Here is a 20,018-nt window from a genome sequence, read left to right on the forward strand (position 1 = left end):
TGTTAGCAGGAGGGGCGGTCGGGTAGCCTAGTGGTTAAAGCGTTCGCTCGTCACACCGAAGACCCGGGTTCGATTCCCGACATGAGTGCAATGTGTGAAGCCCATTTCGCCGTGATATTGCTGGAATATTGCTAAAAGCGGCGTACAACCATACTCACTCACTCACTCACTATTAGCAGGAGCCACAGGAACGTAATTATTGGAAATATACTAAACACTATTTAATACAAATGTTATTAACGCTCTTGCTAAATATTTCCTGAGGTCATATGCAATGATGCTCTTGGGATCGATCCGTTAGCTTGACCGACTATGGACATACAAATTTACACACAACTGATACACATCTATTTAGTATCTGTACTGTAGCGTCACTGAGAAAGGTGAGTGAGTGAGTGAGTGAGTGAGTTTTGTTATACGCCGCAGTTAATACTATTTCAGCCGTACCACAGCGGCCTGTGAATAATCAGTAAGGCAAACCAGTGGCTGACAGCATGAACAACAACATCCACACTGTGAGATGTCCTGAAAGCATTTGTGACCACAAGATCATCCGTTTAATCGGCTCTTAAAAGCATGGGATGGGACCGCCTCTGGGATCTAGTGAGAAAGAGCATCTGTATTCGGTTAAATAAAAATAAAGTATCCATCAAATATTAAGGAACCCACAAGTCCCTTAAATTCTAGGACCGCCTCCGTGGTCTTGTGGACAGATCGTTTGCCCGGAGAGTGGAAGGTCAATGGTTTGATCCCCTGACTGCGTCATGACAAAAGAAGTGAAAAGCTATTACTTGTTGTTACCTTGCCTGGTGATCAGCATTAAGGGGATAAAACAATGATTAGTCGGCTCGAAGCCAGTAAACTGTGCCTGAATGGAGCTAACAATATAAACCTGACTTAAGTCCTGACTAGTACACGCAGCCGCACACACCTGCATATAAGTAGCTATACAAATGAAATAATCTTGAACGCGATGTTAAACCCATTCTACCCCATCTCACAAGCATGGGGTGCAAGCGATCCATTCTCACCCGTAATCGAAAAGGATACTGGCTGATAATAATATACACGTTCATCATGAGAGAGAGAGAGAGAAGGAGAGAGAGAGAGACAAGCACTCAGAGAGAGACAGAGAGTTATTTGCGTGTTACGCGTTACAGTGGTAACATACCAACGTTACGCCCAGGCTTATGAGACACGATTACAACATCAATACAAAATAAGATAGTATACAATATGTACAACTTCGTAAGATAGTGTTACACATAGGAAATATAACATGTACATTTCACACAGCCACTTTTAAAGGACATGATCAGGGCAAGAATCGGGACCCCACTGACCCACGCTTGACGTAAAAGGCGGCTTGTGGGATCAGGTGGTCAGGCTTGGTGATTTGGTTGATTGTGTCAATCAGTTCTTCATATAATAAGTTCAATCCGGAACAAATACTGCCAGTGGAAATGTATCGTGGAAAACATTTCCAAATGAAAACTGTTAAAAGAAAGATGGCACAAAGGAACAATATCCCAGCAGGAATATATACTCTTTGCCAATGGCATGTCATCGTATCGCAATTGCGTGGATCGATGCTCATGATGTCAATCATTGGATGATGGTGCCATCACCCATGCGTTCCCTCTCCCTCTCTAGGCATCCGGTATATCACGTATTGGTCTTGGCACCCAATTTAAGAACTCTTGAGTTATATCGGTGTTCATAGCTGGCACAAGTAAACTAGATTGGGGTTTTCACACAGAATACATAACCATATCGGTGCTCATAAAGTTAGGATCAAATCTTTTATTGATTTGACACTCTTTGCAAGTAATTAAAAAATATCAACATTAAAATATTGGTATCCGCGTACCAGGTAAACATTTCATGGCATTCAGTGACACAGCACTGCGGCATCCGGCGTAATGGTAGGTCATCTCGAATTGTCAGTTCCAGACTCAATTATTTACAGACCGCAATCATGTTGCTGGAATATTGCTGAGTGCGGCGTTAAGCAACAAACTAACCAAATAATTTGCATAGAGATTGGCGAAAACGTTCAAAGTCAACAACTAGGTGCTATTTCATTAATTTAGTGTGTAGATGTTTGTGAACCAGACTGGTGTATTAATAAAAGAATTTAGCGAATTATTTACATACACGCCTCTTTATGCTTTCCTATCTCTTACCAACTGCACTCGGGTGAAGCTCGATCAGGGCCCTCTTTTCAATTAACATAAAATCAGATGTTATTGTCGTAATAACAGAGTTGCTGTGCAGAGTTGCGTCCCTTGGGCACGCCAGAAACCTATGATTGTGGGTTCGAATCCCGGTTTGCCCCGATTATGTTTCTAGGTTTGTCAGCACCATACCCGTGCTCGTGGGTTTCACCGAAGTGGTAAACGTCCGAGACCTGCATCACTTTGGGCTTTCCTCCCACATTAAGCTGACACGCCGTGATATAACTGGAATAGTGTTAAAAGCGGCGTTAAACCCATCTCACTCACTCACTGTTATTCTTAAGTCAGAATAGTGAACTGAATGTATTTTGTCATCAACTATTAAACGTCAACGTCAGAGACTAACCAGGCTCGACTATCTACCGAAACAGATTCCAATGGCTGTAAAAGATGAGTTGAAAATTATATGAATGGATCACTGAAAATCAGTGTTGACACCAGGTGTTCGCGAAAAGGGTAAGCAGGTCCTGCCGAACCGGTAGCACCTGCCACTCATATAAATGATAAACAATGATAGACTACCACACTGGCCATTGTATTAGTCAAGGTGGTGTGGGTGTAAAAAAAAGAGTGAATTTTATTCTTGACTGCGCGGGACATTTTTATATGTTTTTGTTTTTTTAAAAGTCAGCTATTGAACATATTGTGAACATGTGTCTTGCGACACGGGGCAACGACAGTAGCTTTACCACCACACATATATGCCGACACAGAATATAAGAACGAGTAGCCTCCCTTCGACTTTGCGTCTCACCCACCATGGCTTCAACCTATTACAGTAATACAGTATTACAGTATTTCAGTATTACAGTATTACAGTATTTCACGGAAATGTAACATCACAGAGTCATGATTCATTTCAGGTAAAAAGGTTCGAAATAAATGAGCCACGTTTCGGCAATATATTTGCTTACAATGCTTTATCGCGTACATTACAAGAGTGTTAAACAGGCCCTCAGGAAGAGATAAGTGTTGCAGCCAATAAAAGTTCCCATAAGTTACTGGAAGTATTTCTGACAAACACAACACACTTCATTACTGCTGCGAGTGGGCTGGAGCCACGGTGAGACATATGGTTGTTGGGGCAAAGAGGACAACTGATGTTATTCATCTTCTCGAGGCAAAGGAGTTAACTGATTATAGAAGTCCAGTTTCCACCCTTGCCGAAATAGTCTTGAATTTCGTGGCTGGATTGTAGTGCCACCAGTGGTTGTTACGAGTTCTGTCCCTTCTATATCCCTCCTATCGACCAATCAGATTACACCTCTCAAATCACTTACATTTGCTTTAAACAAAATGGCGGCGCCCAGGCTAGGCCATCGGATCGATAATCAAGATCTATATTGTAATAAAAGGGGTTTTACCTTGCGAAGTTTATCTGATCACTTGAGCTACTTGATTAAAAACATGAAAAGATTTGGCAAAGATGTGTCGACGCCCAATTTACGATACATATGTTTTGCACATCCCGCAGTCGACCGAAATTTGCACGTTGAAATGCGTGTTGATCACGAAACGGTTGTCCAGTTATTTACTCAAGTTTGATTGGACTCGTTAGTCCAGCTAAAATATAACTCCGGAATTCCAGCCTAGTTCGGCAAGGATGGAAACTGGACTTTTATATTCAGTTAACTCCCTTGCCTCGGGAAGATGGATATTACTGGGGCAGGAGGTACGACCTCTCCGGAAGAACGAGACTAACGCTTAGACTTTGAAAATATGCAATTTTGATAGAAACAATCAACTGATTTAAAATTGAAAAGGAGCCCAAGTAATATGGGAGATTCAGAGCCTGAACTTGTGGAAAATCTAGACTCGCTTCATTTACCGCTATTGCATTACAGTAAGGGATGTGCGGAAGGGAAAACAATATGGTCCAGGAACTGTGAAACAAACCAGGTAGTGCCTTAATGTCCTTGTTTGTTAGTTTGTTTGTATTTTAACGCCCCACTCAGCAATATTCCAGCTTTATGACGGCGGTCTGTAAATAATCGAGTATCATGAGTATCGATCCACGCAATTGGGATACGGTGACATGCATCGACCAAGTCAGCGAGCCTGACCACCCGATCCCGTTAGTCGCCTCGAACGACAAGCTCAGTCGCCTCTTACCGCAAGCATGGGTTGCTGAAGACCTGTTCTAACGCGCATCTTCACGGGTGTAAATGTCCTGGTGAGGCTGTTAAACTGTTAAAAATAGTTCTGTTCAATCCGGCTTATTATCACATTTTATACAAAATGCAGTGCAGCACACATTTTGCATGGCATGCACGTGCAGTACAGATTTGTGCAGCACACGGTGTGTATGAAAGTACGTTCATCCCACATTTTGCATGTTGTGCACGTGCGATGGTTTCCAATTGTCGGGAAATTAACCCAGGTGATGAAATGACAATATTTTCCATTTCATGAGAGCGTTCAGGTACACTTTACCCTGTCTGTACCTTACAGAATGTAGGCTTAAAGTTCCAATGCAGACCACTTGGCATTTGTTGTAATAGTGAATAACAGTATCTATGAAAGCAAATTAAATTAAGTGTTTCAGTGTTTGTGTCAATTTGATATGCCTGTTGACAGAGATAGATCCAGGATTTTGAACAAAAACACGCGTGGCGTGTTTGACAGGCTGCCAAACGAGGTGTCACAAAGTGGAAGATGGGGTTCGCAAACCCGCTAAACGCACCTCTTGATCACCTAAATGTCTTGATTAATACTTGGAGATAGCTGGCCTAGCGTTACATACTTACTGTTACATACTGAAAGTTGATTAAACTACGACATGGAGGGACAGCGAGTCACTGTACCACGATGACGTAGGTGGTGTTTACACGACTGACCACTCGTTTGCCAGGCTCGATCACATCTCTGTAAGCTTGAGGTTAAAACGTTCGCCCGTCGCGCGAAAGTCACGGGTTCGATTCCCCGCATGGCATCAACGTGAGAGGCCCATTTCAGGTGTCCCCTGCCATAATACTGCTGGGAAAAGTGCTGAAAGCGGCGTAAAACCATACTCACTCCCTAGATCACACTACAGGCCGACGTGCTAGACACGTAGTTGTGAAATTGATGAGTCGACATGCTAGATTCCTTCTCCTACGCTATACACCAAACTATTTATAACTTTGTAACAGGTTAGCATTAATAGAATTGTTAGACGATATTCCTGCACGCATGCGGCTCCTCGCATACGTCTGAACAACCCTGTAAGTCCCGGAGTTCGTTTCATTTATAAATCGCGACATTTAAGTAGTTGACATAAGTCTGTATTTATTCACTGACCCATCAAACCTTAATCTTTAATCACGTTAAAAACGGGTATATCGTATTCAAGCGTTTAAAAAAACAGTTCACGTTGGTACGCCCAGTCATTGTTAGACTGCAAGGTTGTTCAACGTTAACGCACGGTCCGTTAACCGTAATTGAAATGTACATCCAGTCCGGGCCTGATGACAAGGTTTTATGTCATGCCCCGCACCTGATTGGCACTTTCATAGATCTCCACGAAACGCAATCGACAACTCTGATAACATCTTAAACTTAATGTTTTTTAGCTAATGTATATCTTCTCCACTATCTTTCGTGTCTTACTTCAACGTAATGTGATACAGTTACTGTTCGGGGTTGCTGATATTTTACATTAAAGAAGGCTGTGTTTACAGCAAACATAATCACGACGAGGACACGGTAATAACACATGTGTTTTGATGCCAACAGCGTGCGTGCGGGCGTCCTTGGGTGTGTGTGTAAGTAGAGGGGGGGGGGGGGGGGGGGAGTGTCTCAAAAATATCAAACCTCTGTTTCACTGAAAGAAATTTACATATGCCCTGTATTTTCGGAAAAATAATTATATGCCCTAATCTTACAGACTATATTAAAGTATCCAAAAATTACAGTCCTTCATTTTTTTTTATATTTAAATATATTAATAAGTGATCAATAATGATTGAGCTCTTACGCAGTAAATAGAAAATACTGATCTCTAACCAATATCCCAACTCCCTTCCTGAAAATCAAAAGGTTGCTCCCTAACAGTGTAGTTGCAAAAATGTCGCTATAACTACCGAAGGGGCTATATTATAAATCATTAATTATTCATAACATAATATGTTAATATGCAGCTGTGTACATATACATAATCATAATTAATGTAACAAAATAATTAACTGCATGTTTAAATACTATTCCTGTGTGTTTCAGGTGAACAGTTGACTTGCCTTTGCATGTGTTTGTGACGAGTGCCACGGATGGGGCGGGATATGCTTACCTTTTCGCAAACATCTGTTAACATAACAATTTGATAGTAATTCATATACACAAGCTGATGATATTGTCAGAATCGTACAGTAGACTCTGCTTTAGAGATTTCATATGACTATAGTTAGGTTTTGTTGCTTTTATTTCACATCTAAACGGTTTGCATCGAAAAGCTACCAGATGCGGGATGCATGAAACAGTAAAAGACCTGGATCGAGCAGAGCAAACCGAATACAGTGCTTCGTGTGTTGGCATTATTTTATATACATATATGCACGAGTCGTAATAATCTTGAAGACACTTTACATTGATGTAAAATGTGCAGAGTTGCGTCCCTTTGGGTGTTCAAGAATCCTATGACCATGGGTTCGAATCTCATATTTGCCCGGATTATGATTCTTAGTTTGGCACGCCATTATAAACAGGCTAAAAAGCTGATATCTCAAACACGTGCATGGTTAAGCGGTTGGCTCCATGACCCCACAACTTGGCCACAACTATACACAGCTCAAAATAACGAAATCGGATCGAATAAATGCCCATACCGGCTATTTTTATCATTAAATGATAATTAACGTTGTTGTTAATATGAATAATGAACTGAGGATCCATTGAATTCGTTATGTACATGGTATCTTACAGAACGTATTGTTTATCTCCAGCTTCGATATCTAAAAACCGTACATGACGACAGCGTGAATGTCCCTATGTTGGGAAAAACAACATAATTTAACCTATAATGTATTACCAGAGTTGAGTTTTCGTTGGTCTATCTTTTTTTGTTTCAAGTACAAATATATTTAGCATTGCTAAAGCTGTTTAGCATACAAGTGAACTCTTAAGTTGAAATAGTTTCCTGAAATATTTCATACACCACGATGGGAAGATGGAGATTTGTTATCTTTGAAATTTATGCCGACCGTTAAAATGATAGGTAAACGAAAAATCAGTTATTTGGAGCCAAATATAACAAACCTGGTTTCTCATCACTGTTGAAAACTAGTTTCTGGGAGTTCTAAACGCTGTCTACAACTAGCTTCTTTTGTGGGATTCTTTTCACCTTTTTTCATTATATCAACATTTCTGAAGGTGACGTCAATTTGGATAAATATAAAACGTCAACGCCAGAGATTAATCATTCTCAATTACCTGCCGAAAGAGATACTATTGGCTGTAAAAGGCAAAATATTGGTGTTCGTGATCACTGTATGCCCTTCCAATAAGATAGATTCATGGGCATTTCTCACTTTATTCTGCTGTGAAGAAATGTCATAAATTGATAACAAAAAGAGTATTTCCCTTTCGCTTCCGCTATAAATTCAGTGGTGAAAGGTTTATATTTAAGAGAAATTCCTTTCCAATATCCCATCTTTAATTTATAGACATTCCTGTGTTGATGCTTGTCTTAAAAAATCGTAAAAACAAAATATATTTTGCTTAAACATGTAAGGTTGTTTTGTTTAGGTGTGCGTTCATCAACTATTGTGGCTGTGCTATATCTGGACTAACGTGGAAGGCATCTGAAATGAGGATAATTCTATTCACAATGTAGTACACATTTGAACAACTGTACATTACTTTTATAAATATTGAAGGAACCAATAAGTCTGAGGACCGATGAGCAAAAAACAAATGCGTTTTGGAAGATGAATAAACCAATAACAACGAATGCATCATGAACAATGAAGAAACCAATAACGAATGCCCCATAAACGATGAAGAAACCAATAACAACGAATGCCCCATGAACGATGAAGAAACCAATAACAACGAATGCCCCATGAACGATGAAGAAATCAATAACAACGAATGCCCCATGAACGATGAAGAAACCAATAACAACGAATGTATCATGAACAATGAAGAAACCAATAACAACGAATGTATCATGAACAATGAAGAAACCAATAACAACGAATGTAGCATGAACGATGAAGAAACCAATAACAACGAATGAATCATGAACAATGAAGGAACCAATAACAACGAATGTATCATGAACAATGAAGAAACCAATAACAACGAATGTATCATGAACAATGAAGAAACCAATAACAACGAATGTTTCATGAACAATGAAGAAACCAATAACAACGAATGCCCCATGAACAATGAAGAAACCAATAACAACGAATGTATCATGAACAATGAAGAAACCAATAACAACGAATGTTTCATGAACAATGAAGAAACCAATAACAACGAATGTTTCATTTTCATGAACAATGAAGAAACCAATAACAACGAATGCCCCATGAACGATAAAGAGACCAATAATAACGACTGTATCATGAACAATGAAGGAACTCATAACAACGAATGTATCTTGGACGATAACGAACACCTGGCGTCATCACTAACTATCATTTATCTGTCATGGCATGACAGATTAACCATGGTAGTATAAAAGAAATTGGTACTCATTAACTTCTTTTGAGTAGTATATAATATTCACCTCTCGTTTGCCTTTACAACCCCTTGAATCTGAATCCGCGGATAATCGAGGCTGGTTGTCCTTTGGCGTTGACGTTTCATATTTCATATCTCATTTATCGTTGTGCTCGGGGAATTTTATGTATGATTCTCCATATCATGGCTCTGTAAGAACCATGCTGTATCTGCCACCATCCACCATCCACCATCCATGGCAACATGTTTTTTCAGACTTTCTCATCTGAGAGCGTATCAAATATTGCAATCTCATAAACACCACTCACGGTAACTCAAGATGAATATGCAATACCCGTGTTATTACCTTTCCAATTTTTAATACATTGTTTAGTCTATGCAGTAGATTATGTTTTCCATACGGAACCATAAACCGTTATCTTATATGACATCAACAATCCTCAAGCGTTACATAATCGTCTCATAAATACAAATTGGTCTCCACTAAAAACGTAAACGTATTACCATGTCAGCAGTTTCCATGGTTACGGCAACAGATGCGCATCCTCCCTGTCTTTAACACTCAATGACGCTGCTTTGAAGGAAGCGGCTAAAGGTATGCCGATGGTGTTTTCTTAACAAAGTTGTAATATGACACGCCCGACATGGCGTCACTGATTGCGCTGTAACAACACATTGGCGCAATTTTGCACGTTCGGGACATGCTACCACGTGGCTCTAGGGTAATCATTATCAATCCTGTCAATCAAACAAGACTTATTGTTGAAGATCGACATAACGAAATAAACACGTGTTACTAATGACTTCGTGGTATTTCCGGAGGTTATTACATATGCTTTTTTTATGCCGTGTTGTGTTATCAACAAGCTGTAACAAGTGTTCTGGGTTATGTTTCAATAAGGGGTACACATGACAATAATTTACGAGGAGTATTCCAGCAATGTACCTGTCATCGGCAAACGAAACGACTTGTGTATATAACAGTGTATGTGCTATAACTCACTGATTATAAATATGCAAAACAAAAAGAAAATATATATGCTCTTACATAGAGGTATGGGTTGGGTTCAACGCTGCATTGAACATTATGTCCCGAGCACGACTAATGGTGATGAAAAAACATAATGATTTTTTTTTTCGACTTGCACTATCGCTAGTTTTGTCTTGGGTCAGATTATGCGACTGCCAAGATAATTATTATAAATCATTTAACGCCAAATTTACGATGATGTCGTACAACATAAAACCAATTTGGGGTTGTTGGTGTCAATGCAAACGGTGTTTTATCATATAAAATGTGTCGATAAAATGTCGATTTCAGTGTCGGTAAAGACGGACATCTTGTACCAAGCTTGCGTCAAGAGGGATTATTTCGAAAGTCAATTTGGAATTTCCCCTTCATGTATTGCCACATACTGTAAACACTTCCTAAAACCAACAATTAGTGGTGTCATGGGTGATTATACTATTGCTATACGTGTATTGCTACATACTGTAATCACCTCCTCAAACCAACAATCAGTGATGTCATGGATGATTATACTATTGCTACACATGTATTGCTACATACTGTAATCACTTCCTAAAAACAATAATCAGTGGTGTCATGGTTGGTTGTATTATTGCTGTGACAAATCTAAGTTGACGGTCATCCAAAAACTCGAGACGTGACAAAATAAATTCAGATATATACTTTTGGGCAAACAACGCCAAGTTCCATGCAGTTAATTATTCTATCATTGAATTGTTTTTCCAAAAGCGCCAAATCTCAAACAACCAAATACACGTAGACTAACACACATCGTTTAATGATCACTATTTAATCAGCATTATTTTAACAAGACGTAATAACACAATGATAGCAATTATATATTTACATATTCTATATACATTCATAGTATAGTAGAATGTATACATATCATAGTAGATTAATGTATTCATGTCAATGTGGTGCAACCATGCGCCCATAACAGATTATATCAAGATTTCTCGAAATCTTGTCTTGCATTAATATCACGCTATACACGTTGCTTACATCAAGATAGCGGTCTGATCAGCATATCTACACTACAAATCTCGCTATCATAATGTCGTACCTAACAGGTCATGTCTATTAGAAAATATATCTCGCCCAAATCATGAAAAACACATATCTGAAGACAAAAACTCACTCAGATCGAGATCGTCCCATATCTGCCGATCTTCTCGCTGACCGGACAGACCCGGTGAACGAAACCGCCGACATGGATGTACGATCCAAATAAAACAAATCCTATTTTCTTTGAAAGGGTCCCAAAGACGCAGTCCAATCTCACGACACGAAGACAAGCTTACAACTACCCAACTCGTCTCCTGTATAAATGCTATTTCCCAACGAACTGAATTCCAATCAATATAAACAGCTTGTGGTCGAAACTATTCTCCAAACAACCGAATTGTAATCGATAATTGATTAGGATCACCCCGATCGCAAACAATCGCGTTGGTCCCATGGATGGCTGCACTGTTATACCCGAGAGATTCACAATATACTTTGACAGGTTCGAGGAACCGATAGCTAAAACGCTAGATTGTCGAGACACTTGGTTAATTGTTTGGATCGACGCCGTTATAATTCTGAACTGGCATAGGCGACGATGAGGTAGGGACCCACAATATATATGTGCACGTAATATAACGATTAGATTTTATTACGATTTTAACATTACAGCGTTGAGCGGATTGGGTTGGTATCGATTTTATTAATCTGAATGTGACAGAATGCTAATGTGTTGGGACAGGTGAATCAGTAAATACCAATATTGTTCACCTACAATCACTAGTCTTTTGATCTGAAATCGATGTAAGATTTTGTTAAGTAATGTCGTGGTGTTTTTTAATCATGTATGCTTCTGTAGGATTGAATTTGAAGTTCTGATATGTTAAGACGAACGTTTACGTATATTTATTTGGATTAAAGTTTAAAGATTAATGTGTAATGTTCCAGGTTGATATCCGTTACCAGTAGTCGATATAATTAATTGGTGATATCTTTCCAGGATCACATACTGCAAAAACACAACCAGTAGAACTACCGTATATCCAGACAAAGATGGTCCCACAATGTTTTTTGTGTGGCGGCACGGATGGCCCTGTTTTCTAAGGAGCCGCATTTCGCTGTGTTGAGTTGCGTCCTTCAGCCATGGGGGCGGTCGGGTAGCCTAGTGGTTAAAGCGTTTGTACATGGGTACAATGTGTGACGCCCATTTCTGGTGATAAGCGGCGTAAAACCGAACTCACTCACTCCTTCAGCCCTGCCAGAAATTTATGACCGTGAGTTCGAATCCCTGTTCGCATTGATATACATAGTTTCTATGTTTGTCAACACCATACCTCGTGGGTTTTACCAACGTGGTAAATGTTTAAGTCCTCCCGAAGTTTCGATCTTTCCTTCACACTCTTGTTTCTCGTTAGACTCGACTAACACGGGGACGTGGTGGGTGGCTGGGTTTTATCTTGCCCCTACGACGAGGATCGCTGCTCATACTATCAGTCTGGTTTCCCTGGTCCCGATTATTAGACCCCCCTGAGATGACTACGGCGTTAAACACCATTCACTCATTGATATGTAGGAAGTTTTGCTGTCCAGCTTATAATCATTTCCTCGATTATCATCACACACCACCTGTTGTGCATTGTCACCAAACACTCAGTGAAGTATCCTGTAATCGATGTGAGTGAGTTAGTATGATTTTACGCCTGTTTTAACAATATTTCAGCAATATCACGGCGTGGACACCAGAAATGAGCTTCACACATGTGGGGACTCGAACCCGGGCAGTATGTGTGACGAGCTACCGCGTTAACAACTAGGCTACCAACCACCGCTTTATTATATACTTAAAAGTGAAAAACTGAGATTTCTTAAGTTTAGAAAAGTGAGATTTTCACAGCTGTGACAGAAAAGAAATGTGTTCACTGCAGTGAAAATAACACTTTGTCGGAACTACCGGTTACCGCCCGTGCCTCTTTCGCATGTGGTAGTAGTCGGGCTTTGGAAAACTTGATCTTTTCTTTTCTGAGTTGACAGTGACAATATTTTACATCCAGTGAAAGATTTACTGGATAACAGTTGTTCGTATGCGTTATTTGTTTGAAACTCTTCCTATTTTAACAGTTATGCTTCAGATGCATTGCTGAGCGATCGCTCCTCCCGGTTTCGTTCGGCGCCATGTTTGTTGTTTAAATTTGATATTTTAATGCGCTTGTAAGTTAGATTAAATACCTCAAACAGAAAATGAGTGTTTATTTATTTATCAGGTGTGAAATTTCAGCAGTACGTAAATTAAGAAAAAACATAATACAAGTATTTTGTGGAGTTTATTATTATTTTTTTTATTTTTTTTTTTAATACGCTCTATATCTCGGTTGCTCGCAGGAAGCCATGTGTGAAAAAGTCAATGTGTATAGTAGGGAGAATTTAGATTTTGCGTGTTAATTGTTTTGTGTAATATTTTGGAAATAAACCACTGTCAAATATGATGTATCTTTCATCGACTTAGGTGGAAAAGGAGCTATTTCCACGAGTGACTGAGCAAATATCAGGGCGGACCATTAGTCACCGACTCTTGATCACATCTACCCGTCACTGAATATACGATATCGATGTCACACGATCAACAAGGTCACACAGTGTAACCAGTCAATCTGATCTGCCCCGAAATCCACCCAGGGCATATTCTAATTTGGCTGTCAATGTAATCAAATCAGGACTTGTCTAACCAGTATCATCCGGCGTGACTGCACACTCACGGTTGAGAGTTGTCTCCCCTGGTGGCCACTAAGCAGACTTCTAACTCTTCTCCACACTAGCTATATTATGGCCGCCTGATTTCTATTTCAGGCGACTCGAAGCCTTTTATCGGGCGGTGGGGTAGCCTAGTGGTTGAATCGTTCGCTCGTCACGCCGAAGGCCCGGATTTGGTCCCCAATATTAACAAAGTGAGAAGCCCATTTCTGGCGGCCCCCCATGCTGGAATATTGCTAAAAGCGTCGTAAAATCATTCTCATTCACGCGACCCCCTTACAAACCAAAAGTAGTGGGTTCGAATCCAATATTCGCACTGATTGTGTTTCTTGGTTTGTAAGCACCAACTCGTGCTCTTTGGCCTCACAAAGTCCGAAACGTCTATGAGTTCTGGCTTTCCTCCCACATCAAGCTGAAACGACGTAATATAACTTACATACCGTTCAAAGAGACGTTTACCCAATTCACATACTCAACCCCTTGAGATTCCGCGTTAGAATAGTCCCGAGCAAACTATATGGTCTCGACTGTCTCATAGAACCTGATCCACATATACTATTTTCCCTTCCGCCCAGTCCTTTCTGTAATCCAAACGCCCTAAATGAAGCAAGTCTAGATTTTCCTCAGGTACTTTCCTCACCATGGGGCTCCTTTTCAATTAAATGGTGTTATTTGTTTCCATCAAAATATTTTCAGAGACTAAGCCTTAGCAGAGACCATACGGTCTCTGGTGTAAGTCTGCTACTTGTCGTACGGGCGACTTCTTGGTAGGAGTCAGACTCGGTTAATTACCTGATTGCGTGTCACAATACGCCGGCAGCAAGTTGCTCAGTATGTATTATAACCAAGTATACCCGCCTTGACTATTTACAGGCCGCCTTCAGCGTGAGTTTACCAACCAACCAACAAATAATACAAAATCTCCGGAGGGTGGTTTGAGCAGAGACCATGTAATAGATTATATGGTCTCTAGTTTGCGTTCTCCCATTACCAGACCTCCGGAGCCGTTGTCAGAACGGCAACACGTGTTTCGTGTAATGAATCCTGATGGTAATTGGGGAATGCGGTTATACACTTATTTGAAGGTGTGCGTCAGAACAACATCATTTTGTACTGATTCACTATCAACATATAATTCTTATTACAAACTCACTTACATTTTATGACAACATATAGGCAGATTTTTGTTACAACATCAGATGTATGACAAGAACACTGCAAGAACTCCCTAGTTATCTATATTTCAATTTGTTAGACATTTAGCAATATAACATATCACGTCTCTATCAAATAAACATTTATATTAACTTAGGCGTATTTCAGAGTAAAATGTGAAGCTATATATGAGGACAAAGTCCACAGGTGGTACTCATTTCCATCTGACATATAAATATATTAAATTCATACTAACAAAGTTAGAACATTATAGGAAAAGGGGACCGTTGGCCTGTTGAGAAATATCTTGGAATGTTCTAACTTTAACGGTTAGTATGAATTTAATATATTTTTATGTCAACATCAAGCAGAGGATTAACAGGCACACTTGTTCTTTGTTTCAAAATATAAAAAAAGGTTTACTTACAATAAAGCATAAGAATGTCTCACACTTCTACATACATGTAAACGCGCGTATCTTCGACGAATGTCATTGTCTGGACATGTATGTTGGTATGGGGCTTAACAACTAAAATTCCAGTTGACCATGATTAATTAACACCTTTCCAAAAAAGACAAAAATAACTTTCAAACTAGGCCCCAAACGGTTATCCCTAAAAACATAATATCACTCATTAACAGTTCTCGAAGCGAATAACTGCCAGATTGGAATTGCTGATGCGGCCTTAAGCAGTAATTACTCACGTACTCATTAACGACTGAATAAACACACACAGCGTACACAATACTTGAATCAAGTGATCTTTTAAAACAACATACCTTTTCACACATGGAACCAGCGTGACACTTAAACCACCAACAAAACAGTAAATACTTGAGACCAAGATACCGCTTGAAAACTAACCTTTCATACAATTAACAAGGTCACCAAATACTTAACATGTGGCACGACTTCACACCCACTTCCAGAAACTCCACACCTAAACAACCGTCGTTTATTACTGCAACTCGAAAGGTTGCATGGGAATCACGCACGCACGAATACGGTGTTAGCGTTGGGCGTCTCAACGTGCGTGATTCCCGTGCACCCTTTCGAGTTGAGTTGATTGGTTCAAATGTGTCATATGGCCCTGTGACGCAGGGGTAGCATTATGCGGATGGCTGTTTCAATGAATGCTCGTTCCACCCGTGACGAACAGGTCTGGTTGTTGATGAAATATAGTGATAGCTAAATGGACAGAGTTTTTATTCATGCACCGATTGTCTTTAAATGTAATATCCAGTTATGTATGATTGTTTAATAATCTCATACCAACTTTGACTGGAGTAGGTCCAATAGTTTTTCAAATATTGTAGTAAACGTCGGTACCTTAAATTACCTTCCAGACTAATTGTAGAGGGCTTGCCGTTATATTCCTGGCTTATCGGGGGATCGTAACTCGTCCCGTATTGAGGAGTTACCGTTAAACCACTATATGCAAGATAACGTAACATAATGCAATGATGTCCATGACGTTGTCAAGCACGAGTCACGGTTGAGATCCTGGGGTTTTATGGCGAGGAACGCCAAGGAAAGCAATTACTGGTATATTGGGCGGAATGTTAGTCCTCGTACTGATGAAGACTAGCTTTTCAGCCAACAATGTTGCATTTTCATTGTTGGAAGTTTGGTGTTTGGCGTTGATTCAAGAATGTTGGCGTTGGTTTGGGTAAGTGTGTGCTAATGTCGTGTTGTAGTCAACACTGAAAGATTTGTAATCGTTATATGATGTCATCACCTATTTCCTGTTGGACATAGATGTCACTTAACATCCGCCCTGCTACCACTATGAAGAACTCATATTTACCATCAATAATATTTCAGAGGGCCACCATGGAAGTTACTCTCTTAAAGGGGCCATGGGTGGCCCAGTCGTCTAAGGCGCCGCAATTCGCTGTGCATAGTTGCGTCCCTTGGCAATCTATGATTGTGGTTTCAAATCCCGGTTCGCCCCGATTATGTTTCTAGGTTTGTCAGCACCATACCCGTGCTCTTGGGTTTCACCACGGACCTATACAAGTCCGTGGTTTCACCAAAGTGGTAATTAAATGTCTGAGACCTGCATAACTTCGGGTTTTCTTCCCACACGCCGTGAAAAAGCAGGAATATTGTTCACAGGGGCGTTAAACCCATCTCGCTCACTCACACTCTCTCAAAAGTCACAGTGATTTGAACATTCAGATCTAACACTATGTTATAATGATTTATGTCTAAATAATTCAGCCAAGAAGGTTTCAATGATTTTCCACCAGTCCCAATACTATCACCATGAAGACCAAATAGTACCACCATGATTTTATTACTGATTCTATTTTTCCACCATGAGAGTTGCAGTGTTACCATCATTATTTTCTACATTTCCATCTTAGCAATATTACAATTATGCGATTTTTCCGTGTTTCCACCATGAAGTTCAAGAGCGACTCATTGTTATCACTATGAAGTTATGAGTGTTCGACCTTATAAACCGCCTACTTGACCAGTTTTCCACACAAATCAGATCTCAATACAATCTCCATGACAAGAGTACCATGACGAGAGTCTAAATGTTACAATCATGAATTTACCCGTTAACATATATCCACAAAGTACAAAGTAAAATTCAAATTGAGCTCAGGACAACGCTGTGATGTCAGTGATGACACCAGGTGTTCGCGAAAAGGGTAAGCGTGTCATGCTCTACCGGTAGCACACCACCCACACAATTTTCATAAAAAGTAAGTGTTTCGCTGTAGCCTAACGCCGCACCCAGCAATACTACTGCCATGGCATGTAGACAATCGAGTCTGGACCAGACAATCCAATGATCAACATCATCAGCAACGGTCTACGTCGTTGTGGTAAAACACCACGCTTTCAAGTCACCAAGTCTGACCACCCGATCCACAAAGTGCCAGTGAGCAAGGGGGTATGAGAACCTTGTCACAACATGAGATAGTATCGCGCATCATGTTCACAAGCAACGTGTCATACATGTATTTCGCAAGTTCCTCTCAATGTCTACCTTAAGAATCCTTGAACGACTTGAAAAAAACGGTTTCCGGAACGTGTTGAACAATTTGCTAGCTAGTGTTCATTCAATACGCCATCACATGTTTTCTCGATGATATATGCATGCGCCATTCTCTGCGGAAACTACTTCACATAACGTTGACTCACATTTATAACCGTTACACTTAAAACCCTAATCAAGGATCCTTTTTTTCTGTCACGTATTCCTGCAAAAAACGACGCATTGCAAGAAACCGCACACCATTCTGGCAATTAATAAACGAGCCTGAGGAGCATTACGTAATACCTCTTACCAATTCCGTCCTCGTTTCCGCTTGCTCCTGGTATCGTGTGACATGATTCACCTGATTGCGGATTAAGTGCTAAGATGCCGGTATTTGTGGAACCCTGTTCAGCGTTTAACTATGTGGTTCTGTTGTGACAGCTGGATGTTGTTGGATGGAGTACCACAAATATACCTGACAAAATATTGCTTCGTGCTGACGGAAGATTGGTGACTGTGTCCCGTAACCTAGACAGTTGTTGACTAATGAATAGGTCTTGTGTCTGGTGGTGCACTTACGAACACTGCCGACGGGAATAACAACGTGTTTGTTGTTGCTAAAGGTGCAGATTTCTTATGCAAGACGGAACTGTGTTTTACATGTTGGGAGTTTCCAAGTTGGAACTCTTTGAACACGTGCATGTCTTTATGTTTATGTCTATTTCTGGATTATCCAAGGGGCGCAACTCTGCAAGGCGAATTAAATCTCCTTAGACGACTGGCCCACCGGTACACCCAGTTGAAGTATATATATGTACGTACATGATATATGGATAGTGGGTGGAAAGCTCGAAGTGTATCCGATGACTATGGTAACATCCCTCGGATCATAATCAGGGCGAAGCGGGATTTGAACCCAGGAAGTTATTTTTATAAGATAATTATACAAATATAATTATGGTCTATAGAGGTGTTAGATTAAGTTTTTTTGTGGAGGAAAACTGTGCCGTATATTCCAGAAATATTACTGCATTGAACACCTAGAATAGGCTTCACAGCTTATGCCCTTGTGGAGAGTCGAACCCGGGACGAGCGAAGGCTTTAACCACATGACTAACCCTTTAATAACTGGAACTGAAGCATCCATGACTGAGTTCTCAGAGTGAAGGCACAGATTATAATAAACTCTTTACATACCCATGAGATCTCTGCTGAAAGCAGAGTCCATTGTCCGACTAAATCATCAGCATGTGTTCATGAATCACTATTAAGTGATGATACCAGGTGCTTGCGAAACAGGTTGCACCTGTCACACATGCAAAGGTAAGTAAATTGTTCACCTGAAAACACATGGGAACACCTGGTACACGTCAAGATGCATCGTTGGAAATGTCCTCCACATGTCTACCAGAGAACCTTTTGACATCTTTTAGCCAGGTAACAACCAATAAAACTCGATCTCATTTCTCGAGATCTCAAACATATCTCTGAATTAAAGCACGACCCTCTGTATAGTACACTAATTAGTTAGCCGAGAACTTAAATGGTTTCAAAATACCTCCGGGCTTTAGGTAAAAGAAGCATTGAAATTACTGCATTTTGTCATTTCTCACTTTTTTTCTCTCTGACGATAAAAGGCATATGCGTCACGCAGGTACTTTAACATACAAACTTTATTTCCTGATAACAGGTGTTGAAAAACACAAATAACGTATGCAGTTATCGCAAAATACGTTGACAGCGTCCGGTGAAGAGATGCGCATGGTCCGAAGTCCAACAGTGCAGCCATCAAAAGAGTTCAAGGTGGTCGTGGTGAGAGCTACATGCTCAGATGTTCCCGGGGCTGGAGACTGCTGATATGTACATGCTCTCACCAGTGCCGTACACGTGTATGTGTAAACTATGTACAACATTACATGTCAGTTACAGTGAAATATGGGGGCCACGGGTGGCCCAGTCGTCTAAGGCGCCGCGATTCGCTGTGCAGTGTTCCGTCCCTTGGGCACGCCAGAAACCTATGATTGTGGGGTCGAATCCCGGTTCGTCCCGATTATGTTTCTAGGTTTGCCAGCACCATACCCGTGCTCGTTGTTTTCATCGAAGTGGTAAACGTCTAAGACCTGCATCACTTTGGGCTTTCCTCCAAAATTAAGCTGACACGCTTAATATAACTGGAATACT

At 40.4% G+C, this 20,018-nt stretch overlaps 1 protein-coding gene across 2 annotated transcripts in view; it reads right to left on the reverse strand.

Moving 5' to 3' along the window:
- The window catches only part of LOC124134713, a 50,441-nt gene extending 39,170 nt beyond the window's left edge, over positions 1-11,271 (reverse strand). For both annotated transcript variants that reach the window (XM_048382493.1, XM_046499756.2), the window contains exon 1: positions 11,072-11,271. In XM_048382493.1, the coding sequence (XP_048238450.1) occupies positions 11,072-11,145 (74 nt within the window). In that variant the 5' untranslated portion in view covers positions 11,146-11,271. The remainder of the gene's footprint in view (positions 1-11,071) is intronic.
- Between the last annotated feature and the right edge of the window lie 8,747 nt (positions 11,272-20,018).

This window comes from Haliotis rufescens, unplaced genomic scaffold (genome assembly GCF_023055435.1).
Source record: "Haliotis rufescens isolate VD_foot unplaced genomic scaffold, xgHalRufe1.0.p SCAF_4, whole genome shotgun sequence".
Lineage (NCBI taxonomy): Eukaryota > Metazoa > Mollusca > Gastropoda > Lepetellida > Haliotidae > Haliotis > Haliotis rufescens.